The sequence below is a fragment of the Mesocricetus auratus genome, unplaced genomic scaffold (assembly GCF_017639785.1).
Source record: "Mesocricetus auratus isolate SY011 unplaced genomic scaffold, BCM_Maur_2.0 Super-Scaffold_6723, whole genome shotgun sequence".
Lineage (NCBI taxonomy): Eukaryota > Metazoa > Chordata > Mammalia > Rodentia > Cricetidae > Mesocricetus > Mesocricetus auratus.
In genome coordinates this window covers 6,146,696-6,165,289 of record NW_024429183.1, presented here as the reverse complement: position 1 = coordinate 6,165,289, position 18,594 = coordinate 6,146,696, and the positions used below count along the sequence as shown (strand labels likewise).

At 45.9% G+C, this 18,594-nt stretch overlaps 1 protein-coding gene across 1 annotated transcript; it reads right to left on the bottom strand.

Moving 5' to 3' along the window:
• Positions 1 to 1,145: 1,145 nt before the first annotated feature.
• On the bottom strand, positions 1,146 to 12,709 carry Sdr42e1 (short chain dehydrogenase/reductase family 42E, member 1). Its single transcript, XM_005073072.4, has 3 exons — positions 12,599 to 12,709; positions 4,392 to 4,485; positions 1,146 to 3,587 (listed from the first exon to the last, which is right to left on the bottom strand). Exons 2-3 carry the CDS (start codon positions 4,457 to 4,459, stop codon positions 2,474 to 2,476), a joined length of 1,182 nt encoding a protein of 393 aa, XP_005073129.1. The 5' UTR covers positions 4,460 to 4,485; positions 12,599 to 12,709; the 3' UTR covers positions 1,146 to 2,473.
• Between the last annotated feature and the right edge of the window lie 5,885 nt (positions 12,710 to 18,594).

Below are 18,594 nucleotides of genomic sequence, written 5' to 3'. Positions count from 1 at the left end.
GGCAGTAGATCAGTATGTATCTCTGGCATATAAATGGACTTTGTGTGTCCATACCACAAAGAGGGATGCTCTTTCAGCCTGGACTCCTGGGGGAGGGCCTAGGCCCTGCCCTGAACGAAATGACAGATTCTGGATATCCCCTATGGGGAAGGGAGTGGGGATAGGGTGTAATGCTGGAGAGGGGCTGGGGGTGTGGGAGGAGGGGAGGGAGAGGAAGCTGTGATTGACATGTGAAACAAGCTTGTTTCTAATTTTAAAAAATGTAAAATAATAATATAAAAAATATGCACCAGTTTTCATGGTTGGCCAGACAATGCTGCTATTGTTCCTTGTTGGAAGCTGCTTTCAGAGCCCACACCCTCCCCATTAAGCAGCACTACAGTGGAGCTATAATGTGATTTCTAACTTAAAAGCACAGAGAGCTTGAGCACTGACCTTAACCATCAGATCTGAGCTTTGCCCTAAACTCCAGTCTATCCCCACATGCTGGAATGTTACAGACGCTGAGTACACACTGCTGTGGGCTCCTGGGGACCATTCGAGACATTTCAGAAAGTTCAGCAACAATAGGCCCTCTAAAAAGAATTATATCCAGGAAAAGACCCTTCAGAAGGAATGTACAGCGATGATACTGGCAATGGTGGTGTGTGTGTGTGTGCTGTAAATGTCTAGTTTGATCTTCAGAAGCATCCTAAGCAGTAGGCTGCCACTCTCTCTGCTTTAACACAATCACGACCCATGGTCACACAGGTGGGATGCCCTGTACCACAAAGGACAGGGGTTTTAGAGGATCTTAAAATCTATGCTATGGACAGCTAGCTCCTCCCTGTAGTAACCACTGCCCACTGAGATTGGTCTGCTAGGGATACAATCCAAGCCTCAGGTCTGGCCCTTGCATATAAGTCTGCATTTTACTGTTTTATGCATACATAGTGTATGAAGTGAACACAGGTTCATCTTTGAGATATCCAAGTTTGAATTTCTAATCCAACTAATGCCCTTTCCTGGCTTCAGAGTGACTTCCTTCTGCACATAGCTAGAGCTCAAGGGTGCAGAGACCAAACTTCAAACTTACCTTTGTGTCTTCTTGTCTCCCAACAAGGTCAGTTGGGACAGAAGAAATTAATGAATATTTAATCCAAGACTCCACCTTCCCCTTTTTTATTAGCATGTATTATATATGAGTTTTATTATGACAGTCTCACACATGTATAAAATGTAGTTTGATCATATTCACCCCCATACCCTCGTTGGTCCAACTCCCATTGATCTCTTACCCTTCCCAACTAGATTTCTTTTCAGACCGCTCTCTCTCTCTCTGTGTCCCAAAGAGTTTCATTACGATTTCTCACAGGGGCATGGGACATCTTAGCAGTTACTATACCACTAGAGAAATTGTCTCCCATCCCAGGAAACCACCAATCATCCTCAGCTCCTCAGGGAGGAGCAGGTATCATGAGCTCCTTTCCCTCCCATTGCAGAATGGTGATAGGCTCCATCTTGTGCAGTCTAGATAAGGCAATTATGGCTACTGTTAGTTCATGAGGTCAGTGGTCATGTCACTCTCCCAGAAGACAGACTCCTCAACACTCCCCCCTTCCTCCAATGTTTGCATTCTTTCTACCACTTTTGCTACAGAGTCCCATGAGACGTAGAGGGGGTGATACAGATGTCCTGTCTACAGATGAGCATTCAACACTCACTATTCTCAGCACTCTGACCAGTTATGAGTCTCTGAAGGATAACTGCTGTCCGCTACAGAGAGAAGCTTCTCTGATCACAGCTGAGAGCAGCATTAATCTATGGGTATAGGCATAAATATATAGAAAGCAGTTTTACGGGCACAACTTCTTCGTGTAGCAAAATATAAATAGTAGACCCCACCTAGCTATGACCTCTCTAGCCATGAGCATCTGGACAGGTTTACAGTACCAGGGGCAAACTCTCTCCTGTGGAGCAGGTCTCCAATCCAATTAGTAAGTAGTTGGTATTCCTCTAGCAGACATGCCACTATTGCACAAGAGGTTACACCTTGCCTGTTATTGGTGGTGCAGTATGAAATGTCTACAGAGGAGTAAGACTGTCCTCCTGCTGCAGTCTGCACATAACCTTCTGGCACTGTGAAATCTAGCAAGCAGAGAAGATGAGTCCAGTTCAGTTCCAGCTTGATTTTTTTTCATGTGCTGCTGTTAAAGTGTATGGGGTCTTTTGTAATAGGGTCTTACTATCTAGTTCTGGTGGTCAACCAAGAGCATCAGTAACAGCCAATGGTGTTTTGGAAGCCTCAGGAGCATCCTTGACTAACAATTCATAAGGAAATAGCCTATTCCTGGCCTGGGGTTTAAAGTTTCATTGTTGAGTAGTAATTTGAAGACCTAGGAGTGGTACCAAATAACATGAAACATCTTTAAAAACCTGCATTCTTGAAAACCAACCCATGGAGTAAGCTCAGCTCCTATGTGTAATTTTCTCTTTATATGTTCAGAACTGTGGAAGGAGGAAACCAGGTAAGAAGAGTTAGCACCAAGAGTAGGACTAGAATTCCATCCCACAGAATAAACTCTGAGTCTTGACCTCCAGCCCTTCTGCCATGACCACGGACTTTAAACCACTCTACTACCTCCTGCAGGTCAAATGGCTGAGGCTCATAGCCTAGCTCTTTCTTGGCTTTCTCTAAGCTGAAGTAATGTGTGACACCAGTTTTATAAACCTCAGTGCGGGTGAGAAAAGGCTGGAAGTTGTAGAGCCTACCCAGAATGAAGTAGGTCATCTCTATTAGGAAAGCAAAGCAGTAAATGATGGAGACTGGCAGGCGGATGGATGGGAATGTGTAGCCCAGGCCTTCAATCAGTGGCCGAAAGAATTCAAAGTTATTAACAGGCCTACCATCTGAGATGAAGTAGGGCTGCCCAGAGGCAACATGGCCCTTGTCAGCTTTCAGAGCCTCAGAGGCCAGAATGTGAGCCTTTGCCAGGTTATCCACATGAACAAACTCAACCAGGTTATTGGGATCCCCATATACAAATCTGAACAGGCCTCTCTCAATGTAACTCACTATCCTGGGAAGGTGTCTTTGCTCTCCCGCCCCATAGATGCCAGCTGGCCTTAGTGCACAGGTTCTGAGGATGCCATTGCATTGCTTGAAAGCTGAGCCATTGGCTTCCAGCACCTTCTTCTCTGCAATAGATTTGGTCCGGGAGTAGTGATCTGTGTACAGGTGAGGAGGCAGGTAAGGTAGAGACTCATCCCCATTTCTGATGACTTGACCCCCAAAGACGACATTGACTGTACTTGTGTAAATTAACCTGGGTACTCCTCTCTCCAGGCAGGTCTGGAGGATGTTGTCTGTGCCTCTCACGTTGACCTCCTCAATCAGGGTTTTCATCAGCTGCTCCCTCCCAGACATACCATAAGAGGCGATATGGAACACACATGCAATGTCAGTGTCCCGGAAGGCCGTCTCCACGTCAGAGAGGCAGCAGATATCCCCACGGATGAATGTGATTCCCTCTGGAAGGTTCTGGGCAGGTTGGCTGATGTCAAACAGAATCACACGGACTCCTTTTTGGTTCAGAGCACAGCCGAGGCTGAGGCAAGAAAGATCAGTGTTAGATCAGGCCACCTTCTGGTAGTGTCTAGGGAAAGTATATAAAATAACTTGCCAATAAGGCAGGGCTCACCCAAGTCTTGTTAACACACCCTGAGTCACCTATCTTATGTATTCATTGCTGCAGGTCTCATTTAAAATTTGAAAACAGACAAACAAATAAGAAATCCTTTCAACAACATAAATGACAAGGTGTCTCTGTGACAGAACACCTACTGTGGTGTAAATGTGAAGCATCTCCCAAGGGCTCAGAAGTTGGTCCCCAGCTAGTGGTGCTATTTTGGGAGTTTATAGAACCTTAAGAGCTAGAGCCTTGCTGGAGGAAGTGGGCCACCAGAGGCAGGCCATGAGTACAATAGATAGACTCAGCTTCCTGTTGATTTTCTGCTTTCTGATTTCAGGGGCACTGTGAGGTGCTGCCTCCTGTTTCTCTGCCTTGTCCTCCCATTGTGAGGGGCTGCATCCCTTTAAACCTTGAGTCCAACTACACTTTCCACCCTTAAACTACTTCTTGTTAGGTATTTGGTCACAATGATGAGAAAAGAAACAAATACGGCTTAAAAATATCTTTGGTGAAATGAATAATCACCAGGCCCCAATTTACAGGTTTTAAAAATAATTTTTCTTGAAGTGGAATAGGTCTGTGCTTTTCAATTTTCAAGTCTAAGCAGTGAGCACCACAGTTTGCTTCTGTTTTAGCACAATACCGACACACCAAAGCCCATGAGACTTGAAAACTATCTAGTAAAATAATTCCATGAGGATGTTTTGTAGATGAACTGACCGGAAGCCAAAATATCCACCTCCTCCTGTTATGAGGATGGTTTCCTCTGGGAACCTTGGGGAGTCCATAGGAGACAGCAAAGGTACAACTGGACCTGCAAGAGGAGGCCACAACATTATGACCCTTATAAACACGTTTCATCTTGGTTCTAAGCTAACAAGAAGAAGGTGGCTGGCTTGCTACTCAGCATGTGTGAATCTCTGGTTACATGGCCAGTGCTGAGAAACCCAACCCAACCCAAACAACAGAATCTGTTAGTGCAGGAGAAACTTTGAGACACATGACTCTAGTCACACCTCTGCTACTTTAGCTGTACCCTTCACTTCTTGGCTGAGACACCCTGCTCTCTCTAAACCTTACTTTCCTGTAAGCTGTGTGATGTTCTATTTCAGGATGTCTTCATGCTTCTAGAAAAGCAGCAGCACATAGCAGAGAGAGTGAAGACAAAGAGATACTCTGTGGCACTCACTCACTACTAGTATCACACAGCCCCCTTCCACACCCCACTTTCTGTGCACAGGAGCTACTAAAAAAAGTACCATTGCTATCCTATTTTCCCACCAAGAATAAATAACACTCCTATGCATACCCAATGGATAGTCGACACCATGAGCCTATACTCTTAACCCCTGAAACATGGGGGAAAGAGAATGGTGTCTGGGTTCTCTTTAGCTGTGTGACTTTAGATCAGTAATTTGCTCTGGGCCTGTGGATTCATCCAAAAAGTTGAGCCAAGGACAAGCTTGCATGCCTAAAAAAGACAAGATGGGATAATGTAAACTAAATCCTCCTAACACACCACAAGGTATGATTACACCATAGATGCCATTTCTTGTTTCCTTTCTTCCAAGCTCTGATGTGTGTCAATTCATTATTTCCTATACAGTCATGATTAAGAGCTCTCAAGACACAGGGTTATAGAGGTCAACATGTCCTAGAAATTGTGTCTCTAGACAGTGAGGCTAACCGGATCACTCATGAAGTATCACAACTGTAGATAAGTCTCACCAACAGTCTCAGAGATGTGAGGATATAAGGAACAGGAGCAAGAACAATTCAGAGAACTGGGAAGAAGGTGCAGAGGATGGCATCTGGGTTCCATGAAGCAAGCACCACTATTATGCTACAAGAAAATTTGTGAAGACCAAGACATGAATGAGCACCTCTTTAATATATCAAATGGTGACCTTCTAACAATATACGTGTCTGTATGTGTGTGGCCACACATGTACATATTTATGTGTATTTCTTTATTTTTATTTTATATGTATGAGAGTTTTGCCTGTATGTTCTCATGTGTACCATGTGCATGAAGGACCCATAAGTGTTAGAAGAAGGTGTCAAATGCCCTTGAATAGGAGTTAAGACAGTTGTAAGCAGCCATGTAGGTGCTGGGAATCTAATCTGGGTGGTCTTAACCACTGAGCAGTCCTATCTTCTGCAGTGCTTGGGTTAGAACACAGCTCTCTCACATGCAAGGTATGTGCTCTACCACCAAGTCACATGTCCATCTTGCTTCCTGAAAATAGAATGCTCACATTTGGAACTGGAGTGGCCATGGCAGCAAATGTCATCAACTCTGTTGTGTGACACCGTTCCTTGACTTTATCCCTCATGCTGGGGACTGCTGACTGCTGTTTCCAGACTTCCAACCTTCACCTCTGTGACCTGGCTCAACAGCCCACTCTTCTGCCATCGACTCTCTGTGCTTGAGCCGAATGGATCTTCTCCTTTTCTTGGCACCATGCCAGGCTCCCTGGTGTGCCCTGGTCTCAGCACAGTGTGACACATGGCTCCGGCAGGTCCTGGCCAGTTGTAGCTTACTCAGCAGCAAGACCTTCTTCAGAGAGACTTCTCCTCACCCATCTCTGCTCTCCTCACTCTACAGCTACTCTGCCTTCTTCACGGCATGTGTCACTGCTAACTGTGTGGCTTTAAATTGTCTCATTCTTTCCCCTAGGATAAAAATTCCATGAGAAGGGAGTCCTTCCTTTTCCACTGGGGTATTCCTTCACTGAACCCAGAAATGGACAGATTCCCAATAAATATTTGCTAAACTTCTGGATGATTCTTAACAACACAAAACACAGCCAGTTTAATAAAACTGTGACAGACACAAAGGAGCAAGGTCCGGAGGTGTCATTGTAGTCCATGCTGTTTAATGCTACCATTTTAACTTCCTAAAAAGTGTGGAGTTACAGAATGAGACAGATGCCAGGCTCAGTGACACAGGGTTCTGGCACTGTGGCATTTACTATGGGAACAGAGACTTCCGCCAAAGTCTAAAGAACAAGATAAGTACCTGGTACTTCTCAAGGGAGCTGTATTCTGACTCATAGATGCTACAGGAGTGTAAATCTGTGGCACTTGGCTCTGTTGTTTTAGGGCATATGATGAGGTCTGGGAGTGCACGGGCCAAGCAAGGGAGGAAGAGGTTGTGTAGGTCCTTAAAGGGCACACTCTCTTTTTTTTTTAATGAGACAGGGTTTCTCTGTATTGTTTTGGAGGCTGTCGGTCCAGCCCGGCCTTGAACTCACAGAGATCCGCCTGCCTCTGCCTCCCGAGTGCTGGGATTAAAGGCGTGAGCCACCACCACCCGGCCAAAGGACACACTCTTAATGACCCAATGTCCTTCCTCTGGGTCCCACCTCACAAAAGGTCCCTCCATATCCCCACCATGGTGCTATAGGCAGGATGGAACCTAGGGCACAGGAGACACTGAAAATGCAAGTCATAACCCAATACCAAATGTGAAACAAAGTCACTTTTCTGAGTGACACACAGGCAAAGTGCTGCAGGAACGTGGAAGACGGTGGATGATTCTCAGCTCAGAGCTGAATTTGGACCACAGGAGGATTCAGGAAGACTGACACAAAGTGGACGGTTGTCACAGGCTTGGGGTATATCACAAATAAATGGAAGTCTCATGGGGAAGGTTATGTTGGACAAGTGCTATGGGGGTTCACAGTAGCTGGGATAGAACCCAAAGCCATCACATTACTTGGGGAAGGAGGATAGTTGGAATTGGCACAGAAAAAGCCTTGAGTCCCCTTAGGGTAATCTGAACTCCATTCTGTAGATAACAGGAAACTTGGTTGATAGCAGGGAACTGACAGGGCAGCCACATTTTCTAATAAAGAACGGGCTTCCCCTAGGGAAAGGGAAGGCTTGAACACAATCCAGGCAAGAAGTGATGAGGGGCTCCATGGGGGAAGGGGGATGCTGACAAGGACTAAGGGCCAGAATACCCAGCTGGGACCAAGGAGAAGAGGTGGAAAGATGTTGAGGCCACAGCAGATAGCATCTAGGAGAAGCTGGAGGAAGGTGATGACTCTGACAGAAGGAAGCTCAAAATTACCCACTTTGTAAGAAGAGCTGTGTCTATGGGGGCTGCTGAGCTGCTGGTAAAGTGCTGGTCGTGCAAGCACAAGAATCTGAGTTTACACCTAGACCCCCTGTGAACAAACAGCTGAGCATCACGGCATGCACTTGTGATGGGAGGTGGAGTGAAGCTCTCCAGTCAGCCAGCCTCGCCTAGCTGAAGAGGTCTAGGTCCTGGTAAGAGATCCGGCCTTAAAAGAACAATGTGAATGGTACCTGAAGAAGATATCCAAGGCTATCCTCTGACAGACAGGAAGGAAGGCAGGCAGGCAAATAGGATCCCCTCCCCTACCTCTCTCTCTCTCTCTCTCTCTCTCTCTCTCTCTCTCTCTCTCTCTCTCTCTCTCACACACACACACACACACACACACACACACACACACACACGACTAACAAGATGTCAGATAACAGAGTTCAAACTGTTTTAAATATCCCCACAGAATACCACTGTAAGGGACCCTAAGCATGGGTAAGGCCTCTAAGAGTCCAATTAAAAACTTGTGACAGAAACTTGCATTTATAACCATACATTCCAATTTAGTCATAAGCCCAGGGGTCAGGAATGTCCAGGTACTAGTGCCTCAGAAACTTGTCAAGCCTTGTTTCATAGAGATCAGAGGCAAGAACCTGCTGAATTGACCTACGGGAGGGACAGAAGAAAAACAAAATCCACAATTTAGCAAGAAGCCACAAAGAGTGCCCTAGGGTGTGACTTCACCCATAAAAACAAAAGCACATTATAAAAAAAGAAGCTGGGAATAGGAACTTTTCTACTTAAGTGTGGGGACTTTCAGATTCCCAAAACCCACACAAAAGCCTGGCACAGCTGAGTGTGTCTGTAAGCCCAGTGCTGGAAGGCAAGTGAAAAGGAACCACACATTCAGTAAGAGGCTCTGTCTCAAAAAAAAAGGATGGTAGAGAGTAGTGGACACTGGATGTCCATATTCACAGGAGTGAGCACACACCCATACCCACACATGCAATACAACAAAACACGCGCGCGCGCGCGCGCACACACACACACACACACACAGAGACAGACAGACAGACAGACAGAGATAGAGACAGAGAGAGATCAGCAAAGCAGTCCATAGAAATCCCCTTGAGGACTAAAGCAGGAGGAGAAAGAGTGTACAGTATCTCTCCATCCCCTTGAGGACTAAAGCAGGAGGAGAAAGAGTATACAGTATCTCTCCATCCCTTTCCCATTTCCAGCTACTTAGAGCTTCTGTGTTTTTGACTTAGCTTCCATCTGACTCCTCTTGGGGTCATACTGGATGATCATAACTGCTTGGAGGCTCTTCCAAAACGCAGCTTTGCTCAGTAATTGCTTTTCTGTTGGGATGGGGGGAGGCAGCATCTGACCTGAGCCGTCATTTTCTCAGAAACAGGTTAAAGTTAAGCACATGATTAAGGAAAAGGAAAGGAATCTTAATTACCCACAGAAGAAAGAAAGAAGTTTAAAATCTGCCTGACCTCTTGATAATGCTAAGGTAAAGTGAGGGTAACAGTTGACATCTCACAGGGGAGTTAGAGGCAGAAAGTAATGAAATATGACTGGGAATGTTTGAGATTTACAAAGACCTAATTAAATCTAAGGATCAGTAATAAAAACCTAAGATTATGCACACTGTTCCTTCAGCCCCGAGGTTCAAAGCCGTGATGCCGCTCACCCCTTGGCATCCTCGGCTCAGTGCAGACATAATTAGCATCTGGCCAATGGCATCTAAAGCAGGAAGAGTTTAAGATGTCCTCATGCTGGATGTGGCCTTTTGTTTCTGTAGTGCTGGGGAGGGGACCCAGGGCCTTGTGTGCTAGGCAAACATTCAACCACTGAGCTAAGTTGCCTGAAGAACCTGACTAATGGCAGCTGGGCTGGTGATGTGGCTTGGTAGGTAGAGGCTTACCTAGCATGTAGGGAGCCCCAGGTTCCTGCCCTCAGCACTGTATGAACAGGGCATAGCAGTGCAAGCCTATAATTCCAGCTCTCTGAAGGTAGAGCTAGGATATTCAGGCTAGAGAGCTCAAAGCCAGTCTGTTAAAAACAAACAAACAAACAAACAAACAAACAAACAAACCCAAAGCCCGTTTTATATAGATAAAGCACCCACCTGTCATCCCAGCACTGGAGAGCCAGAGGCAGGAGGATTACTACCTCAGGTTCATCCCAGCCTATGAAGGCTGTGTCTCAAAAAAAATCCCGTGCTAGAGAAATTGTTAAAAAAAAAAAAAGTGGTTACCCTCCCCCCAATTCATAATAAAGAAAATTAAAATACCTCCAGGGGGGGTGTGACCTTGTGATTAGGTATCTTCAATTTTTGAAAAAGTACTTGTCTGGGATAAATGTCCTTATGGCCCTGGGTCCTGGGAAACATGCGCCGTTTGTGTTCCATTGAAGGGTGTGAAAAGGATGCATTTGTGTTGAATATAATGCAGTAGAGAAGAAGATGCAGCTATCAGTGACAGAGAGAATCCCTGAAAGAGAGGGGGAGTCTAGACTCTGAAGGCAGAATAGACGGAACTGTATGTGTTAGAGGCTGGTGGGCAGTCACAGTCATCACCTCCTGTGGGTCAGGCTTTGTGTCCAGCCACCCACGCACGCTCCTCTTACCTAGATGTCTGTTACACGAAAGGCACTTGCAATTCTTTACAGTGCTGACAAAGAAGGAATGAAATGGAGTGATTTCCCCCTTGTACCTGTGTATTTGTACCTGCGTGTGGAGGTCAGAGCTCACCCTTAGCTCTTGGTTCTCAGGAGCCATCCCTCCTCTTCCTTCTCCCCCTCTTCTTCCTCCTTACCTTTTATTATTTTAAAACATGTACGTGACTGTGTATGCCTGTGTGAGTTTCTGCCATATATGTGCAGGTGCCCATGAGGGCCAGAAGAAGGCGCTGGATCCCCTGCGTCTGGCGTGAACCCCTGGGAACTGAACCCAGGTCCTCAGGAAGAGCAGTAAGTGCTCTTAACTGTTGAGCCATCTCCAGCCCAGCTTTTTTTTTTTTGAGACAGGGTCTCTCACTGCCTGGACTTATTGATTTGACTGGCTAGCCAGTGAGCCCCAAGGATCCATATGTCTCCAACTTCCCAGGACTAGATTCACATACATACCACCTGGGGGAATCAAACTCGGGGCCTCGTGCTTGTATGACAAGCACCTTATGACAAGTGCCTTGCTGATTAAGCCATCTTCTCATATCCCAAACCATTTTATAACCGCTATTACCAATCTGTTTTTCAAATTACCACAGAAACGATATGTGAATGTAGACTCCTTCTCTAGAACCATCTTCAGAAACAAGGGGGCATTTGGTAGACTGGAGATGGTAATCTAGAGAGGGTGAGCCCTCCACCGCTCTTCAAATAGCAACAGTCCTTGTCTTCTCTGCTACTCTCATGCCTCCTCCCATCTCAGAGATGCCATGCCTACTACTTCACCCTGCCACCGCCCTTCATTTCACAAGCCTGCCATTTCATAAGCCCTTAATGTACTGGGCACTGTACTACAACTTGTTTATAAATTATGTTACCGAGCATCACTGCCCTCAAGAGACAGTGCTAATTAGCAGGGATCATATTGCAGGTGAATAAACTGTGGCCCGGAGACAGAACGATCAACTCCAGGTTCCATAGGCCGTGAGTGGATACAGGAACCCATGTACCCACTAGGGCCAAGGGACATCTGACTCCACCACCAATGACTCAACCACAGCAGCCTCAGAGGACTGAGCAGGGTCCATGGTCTGAGGCACTAAGCATAGAGTCGATGTTGATTTCACAACCAAACATTCTGCAATGGCTCAGGAGGGCAAAGGAGAAGCTGCCTCATCTCCTTCCAGGCAGCGGGGTGCGTGGCACAGCATTACAGTTCTTATACCGGGAATCATGATCTACGGGTCCCAGATTTACATCAGCTGAACCCTTGTCTCCTCCTCCCTACAGTGCAAACCACAGCAACCACGGCTACACTGGGGGTTATTACCGGCAAGGGGTTTTAAAGGTGTACCACTGATGCTTAAGCACCAACCGGAGGAAGCAATTAGACTCATCTGATGCTCAGAGATGAGGAAAAGAGCTCTGATGCCTTGCTCACAAACCATGCAGGCTCAGCTGTACCCAGAGCTTGAGTCAGTTCTGGCTGACTCTTAACCTCAATGTCTTGGACCTGACATTGGTGTTGGGACAAGTCCAGATCATGTCATCATCCCAGTGGCTTCTTATTAATATGACTCACACACCTTGTCTAACACACATCTAATATGTACCTTTTTATTAAAAAAATCATCCTAACTGGCACCCCAGTTTGCCACTGTAATTGGGAAATCCAAATCATTTGTCACAAAGAGAGAGTGTCACACTCTCCCCTTCCCCATGCGATATTAAAGAAAGCTTTGAATTGATTCTGGCCTGGTGCCTGTGGGAGGCTGTGCATGGAGTCTTCTATCTTTAAAATTAAACAAAAAAAGCCAAAGGAAAAATAGGAGAGCTGGTGTCTAAGAACTTGACATTCTAGATGGCTCAGCTGAACTAGTACCTTGGAAACAGAGAGAACATGTCCCTACCATCTAGGTTGGTGCCACTCACAACCATATCCCACAGATGCCACTTGTCACCATCAACAGCCACTCAGCAGGTACCAGTGATCCTCAGCTGACACTTGCCACCCTCAACCATCAGCTATTACCCTCAACCACTACTTGTAACTCTCAAATGCCACCTATCACCCTCAACTGTCACCTTCAGTTTCTGTCATCCTCTGCCCCTGTTAACCTCAGCCAACCCCTGTCACAAGCCCGGTCAAAGTGCATTTAGGATTGCCCTGCCATACCAGAAGAGGGTGATGATAGGCCTTGCAACCCCGATCCACTCACAGAGACAGTCAACAGCGTGGCCTGTAGATGCACCGACGAGAGAGCAGACTCAGCCTCTGGTGCCTGCTGCCCACGCTGCTCTGGAGTAAAAGCTGTCAAACCAGCTACTGAATCCACTTCCGGGTCTGTCTAGGAAGCAGGGAGGTCCCTGCATCTCTATGATGAGCCTGTGGTTTGTTAATCTTCACCTGTAAGGTTGCAAGTCACTCTGTTAATATTCCCCAATTTCCCAACCAGTGTGCTCCAGAGTTCTTTAACAGGTCATCTAGACTCTTCTTCCTACCTTCACCTTCTGCTGCCAGGCTCCCACCTCTTTGTGTACCCCCGATAATGAGTGCAGAACCGATGAAAGAAGGGGTTTGGCTCAGTCTGTTTCCTTGGATGGATGGGTGGGTGGATGAGCCGATAGATGGGTGGACAGGTGAATAGATAGATGTATGGATAAATGAGTGGATGGATAGGTGGGTAGAAGCATGAGTAAATGGACGAATGGATGTGTGGGTGGATGGGTTGATGGACACCTGGGTAGAGAATGGATGGGCAACAGATGAAGGTCTGTAAGTAACTGAACATTCACTCTCCAGCTGTCTTTTTCTTTTTTTCATTTCATTTGCTTCACATGTCAATCCCAGTTCCCTCTCCCTTCCCGCTCCCCACCAGTCCCACAACCTCCCACCCCATCCCCCTCTGCTCCCCAGGGAGGGTAAGGCCTTCCATGGGGGATCTCCAAAGTCTGTCATATCATCTGGGGCAGAGCCTAGGCCCTCCCCCATGTGTCTAGGCTGAGAGAGCATCCTTCCATGTGGAATGTGCTCCCAAAGTTCATTCGAATGCCAGGGCCCGATAGATTGCCCAGGCCTCCTTACTGATACCCCAGTTCAGGGGGTCTGGATCAGTCCTATGCTGGCCTCTCAGCCATCAGTCTGGGGTCCATGAGCTCCCCCTTGTTCAGGTCAGCTATTTCTGTGAGTTTCATCAGCCTGGTCTTGACCCCTTTGTTCATCACTCCTCCATCTCTGCAACTGGATTCCAGGAGTTCAGTTCAGTGTTTAGCTGTGGTGTCTGCTTCTGCTTTCATCAGCTACTGGATGAAGGCTCTAGGATGGCATATAAGGTAGTCATTGATCTCATTATTGGGAAAGAGCATTTAAGGTAGCCTCTCCACTATTGCTTAGATTCTTAGTTGGGGTCATCCTTATAGATCTCTGGACATTTCCCTAGTGCCAGATTTCTCCTTAAACCTATAATAGCTCCCTCTATTATGGCATCTCTCATCCTCCTCTCCTCTATTCTTCCCCAGACTCAATCTTCCTGGTCCCCCATGTCCTCTCTCCCCTCTTCTTCTCCCCCTCTCTTTCTTCCAGTTCCCCCTCTCTTTCCCCATGCTCCCAATCTGCTCAGGAGATCCTGTCCCATTCCCCTTCTTTGGGGTACCATGAATATCTCTCTTGGGGTCCTCCCTGTTTCCCAGACTCTCTGGTGCTGGGATTGTAGGCTGGCACTCCTCTGTTCCATGTCTAATTTGTTAGACATAAGGATAGCTACACCCCGCTTGCTTCTATTGCCAGCATTCCCTCCATTTGTGTTTTCTTCATTGTCTCTATTTCAGTTTTCAGATCTTGAACTGTTTGACTTGTTTTCTTCATCTGTTCGATTGTTTTTTCTTGGCTTTCCTTGCTTTCTTTAAGAGATTTGTTGATTTCTTGCATTTTTTGTTTGTTTTTTTCTTCCATTTTCTTAAGGGATTTTCTCATATCCTCTTTGAGGGCCTCTACCATTTTCTTTTCTTTTCTTTTTTTTTTTAGTCAATACGTTTAATTTTATTTACTTAGAGCCCTAAATAAAATGTGGTAAGAAGCCGGGCAGTGGTGGCACACACCTTTAATCCCAGCACTCGGAGGCAGAGAGGGCCTCTACCATTTTCATGAGGTTGTTTTAAAGGTCATTCTCTTCTGTTTCATCTGTGTTGGGATGCTCAGGTCTTGCTGGTGTTGACTCTGGTGGTGGCATATAAGTCTTTCTGTTGTTGGATGTGATCTTATACTGTTGTCTTCCCATCTCTTCTTCCAGTGGATATAGGTGGGGTCTCCCCTTTCCTGGTGGGTATGGGTTCAAGGCTCCATACTCCCCCCTCCTCTCTGTTTCTATCTTTCTCTCCACCAGAGGGTGGAGGGGCAAGTCTGGAATGGTGGGCCGATGATACTGGCTGCTTTGTACTGCCTCCAGGTCCTTCTGGGGATTCAGCGGCAGGAAGGGTCTGGTGGTGGAGGGTCAGGGGACTCAGAAGAGGGGGAGGTGAGCTAGAAGAGCCCCTGGGACTCACCTCTCTACCGGAGGGTGGAGGGGCAAGACCTGAATTCCAAGTATCTTTAAAAATATTTTATTTTATGCTTTCTGCATGAATGTTTTGCCTGTATGTTTGTGCACCACATACATACCTGATGCCTGAGGAAGTCAGAAGAGGGCATCAGATCTCCTAAAACTGGAGTTACACACAGTTGTGAGCCACCGTGTAGGTGCTGGAAATAGACCCTGGGTCCTCTGAAAAGAGTAATAAGTATTTTTAACCATCAATCTCTCTCTCTAGCCCCTCCTTCCTCACAGCTTTTAAAAATCTGTTTTCTCTGAGCTTTGGTGTTTATGTGGGTGTATATTTTGTTGTGTCCCTGGTTTTCTATTTTTCCAGCTCAGCCAGCTGTAACAAGCCAGGACAAACCTTTGTTTCTGAAGGACTTAGAAGCCACATGGAGAGGAGTTAGCTTTCTCTTTGTTAGGAACACCTTATGCCTTCTCATTAGGGCTATGGGCTTATGGGAAGCTGCCAGTCTGTGTCCATATCCCACAGAGATACGTGCCTTATATGGGACCCTGGGCCAGAGGGTTTCATTTTGGTAACTGGAAGGATATAAGTTTTGACTTAAAGTGTTTCTCTTGTCAACAGAACTGGTCCCACATTCAGACTCAAAGGGGCCCATATGAATTATGTCACCCACTGCTCAGTTTTCCTTAAGAATATGCACCAACACACAAGGGTAACTCAAGCCCCAGTATACAAAAATGAATGGAGATGGGATGAGGAGATGCTAAGGTGACTGACCCTGGCTTGCCTGGTGAGCTGGTCTCAGCTGGGATCTGGCTATAAGGCCTCAGGAAATGGGGACAAGGTTTGTACTCAGTGATCCACAGGGACAGCTTTTCTGTGGCTCCTTGTGATATAAGAAATAGAAAAGAAGACAAAGGATGCTCAGGACTGGGAGACCACTTATGTACTCTTGAGACCAGCAGCCATGGAAGACAGGCCCCCTGGGAATGCAGTATAGAAGATTGTTTTTCTCTGTACAATTCCAGGGTCCTCCAGGGGACGCCCACATATCCTGTGTGGATAAACATGAAAAGTGTTATATTAAATGTTAATATTCTTCTGTCTCCAAGGACTCTTGAAATATAAACACTTGCATCTGAAAGGAAAATTATGAACTTTATAATTACTCCCCGAGTTCTCACTGCTAGTTAGTAGATTTCTAGCCCGAACAAGAAATCTAAGCTAGAAAAGACCATAGAAAGAAATTGACCTCATATGGGTTTCCGTGTCAATGGTCATTTTGTTTTGTTTTGCTAATTAATCATCTAGATTGTGGCACATTTCAGAAAGAGCACATTTTTGGCAGGCTTCCTTAGAGCTTTGCATCATTTTATACATAGAAGGAATCATGTTCACACCTATTAGCTCATCAAATTTTCACAAACTCTCCTGTTAAAGTTCTGGGTAGTGATTAGGAGAAAGCAATCCCAAGGGAACATGCCAAGTGTAACCATGGCAAGTTTTAGGGTTCCAGAAAGTGCTAAACAACTGTATGTGTCCAGTAGGTATTGCCAGCTTGCACAATATTCCCCAAACGTTAGTGGCTTTGTGCAATCAGAATGCCTTTCTTCTTCTTATCACTATCAAGTTCGCCTGCAGGGAAGGACAAGGTGCTCACGTGCCCGCATTCATGCCAAGCCTTCTTTACCTGCTCTGCTATTCTTTCCAACACAGGGGCTCAAAAATCACCGCAGAAGGGGAGCACATGAGTGGCTTTCCCCAAGAATCCTACTTACAAACCTCAAAATTCTTCAATCCCTTTCCTGCTCTTAGCTCATTCTTAAAATTTGTGAAACAAATGAACAAATGTTATGTTTCTAGTTGTCACTGTGACCTGGGGCAGTCTCTGAAGAAATAATTGTGAGGACTGGAGAGATACAGCAGCAGGTAAAAGCAGTGATACAGGCCTGAGCACCTGGATTTGATTCTGGGGAGGGAGAACAGACTCTTAAACATTGTCCTCTGTGTGTCTGCATATGCTCCATGATACATGTGCACTTGCCCCCACATAATCAAAATAAATCTTTAAAAAGTATAAAAGGGATCATTGGAAGCTTGACACCCCAAAACCTCACTTCTCTGAAGTTTGGAGCAATATTATCAGCATCATGTTGAAGCTTATTAGAAATGTTGGACCTGAGCTCTGACTGACCTTAGCAATATCCCCAAATAATTCTAGACACAATTCCGGTTGGCAAGCACTGCCCTGGAAGCGCTCTGACCTGGTACCACAATGACTCTCGGAGCTGGGCACTGAAGGCTATGCAATAGTCACACACGGGTTGTGAAGACGGCTTGGTGGGTACTGTCATTTACTCTGCAAATCTGAGTGTGGATCCTCAGCAGCTATGTAAAAGGCTGACCATGGCTGTGCTTGTTGTAACCTCAGCATTGGGAAACAGAGACACCTGGATCCCAAGAGCTTGCTGGCCAGAAGGCTGTAAGAGACCCAGACACAAGTCAGCAAGCATGAATCCATACACTCATGTGCATGCACTATACATACAAGCTTGTATGAATAGCTGCTCATGCACACACAGGTAAACACACACGGAAATAAAAAATAATAAACCTTGAATGTGGGCTCTCCTGCCCTCCCCTGTTATACCCTTCTGCTGCATACAGGAAACACATCTCAACATCAAAGACAGATATTACCTCAGAGTAAAGGGTTAGGAAAAGATTTTTCCAATAAAATGGATCCAAGAAACAAACTGGTGTACCGATCCTAATATCTAAAAATTATACTTCAAACTAAAATCAATCAAAAGAGATAAAAGAGGTCATTTCATATTCCTCACAGGAAAAGTCCATCAAGATGAAGTCTCAATTCTGGACATCTATACCCCAAATACAAAGGCAACCACACTCGTAAAAAAAAAAAAACATTACTGAAGTTCAAATCACACATAAAACCTCGCACACTTATAGTGGGAGACTTCAACACCCCACTTTCACCACTAGACAGGACCACCAGACAGAACTTTAACAAAAAACAAAGGAACTAACAGAAGTTGTGACCCAATTGTGTTTAACAGACATCTATAGAACTTTCCATCCAAACACAAAAGCACCTCATGGAAGCTTCTCTAGAATCAACCACATACTCGGCAACACAGAAAACCTCAAAAGATACAAAAAAGAGACATCAGCCCTTCCAAGACCCCAAACCCAGCGAGTCCAGCTTCAGGTGAGATTGGGTCTCCCGCAAGGACCCCTGTCCAACACCCATCCCCTTGATCTTCCGGGGCTGCTCCTGGCATCCAGAAGACGGGTCAACACAGGAAAGACACCAGCCCTTCCAAGCCCCAAACCCCAGCGAGTCCATCTTCAGGAAAGACATCAGCCCTTCCAGGCCCCAAACTCCATGTCAGCATCCCCAGCTTCAGCTTCAGGAAGGAAGGAGACCAGTGGAGATGGAAAGACCCCACCAGCACCCACTGGAAGAAGACAGAATAAGAGCTCACTCAGCAATAGAAAGACCAACATGACCCCACCAGAATCTAGGGATCCAACACCAGCAAGACCTGAAAAGCACTACATAGATGAAGAAGAGGAGACAGACCTTAAAAATTATTTCATGAAGATGAT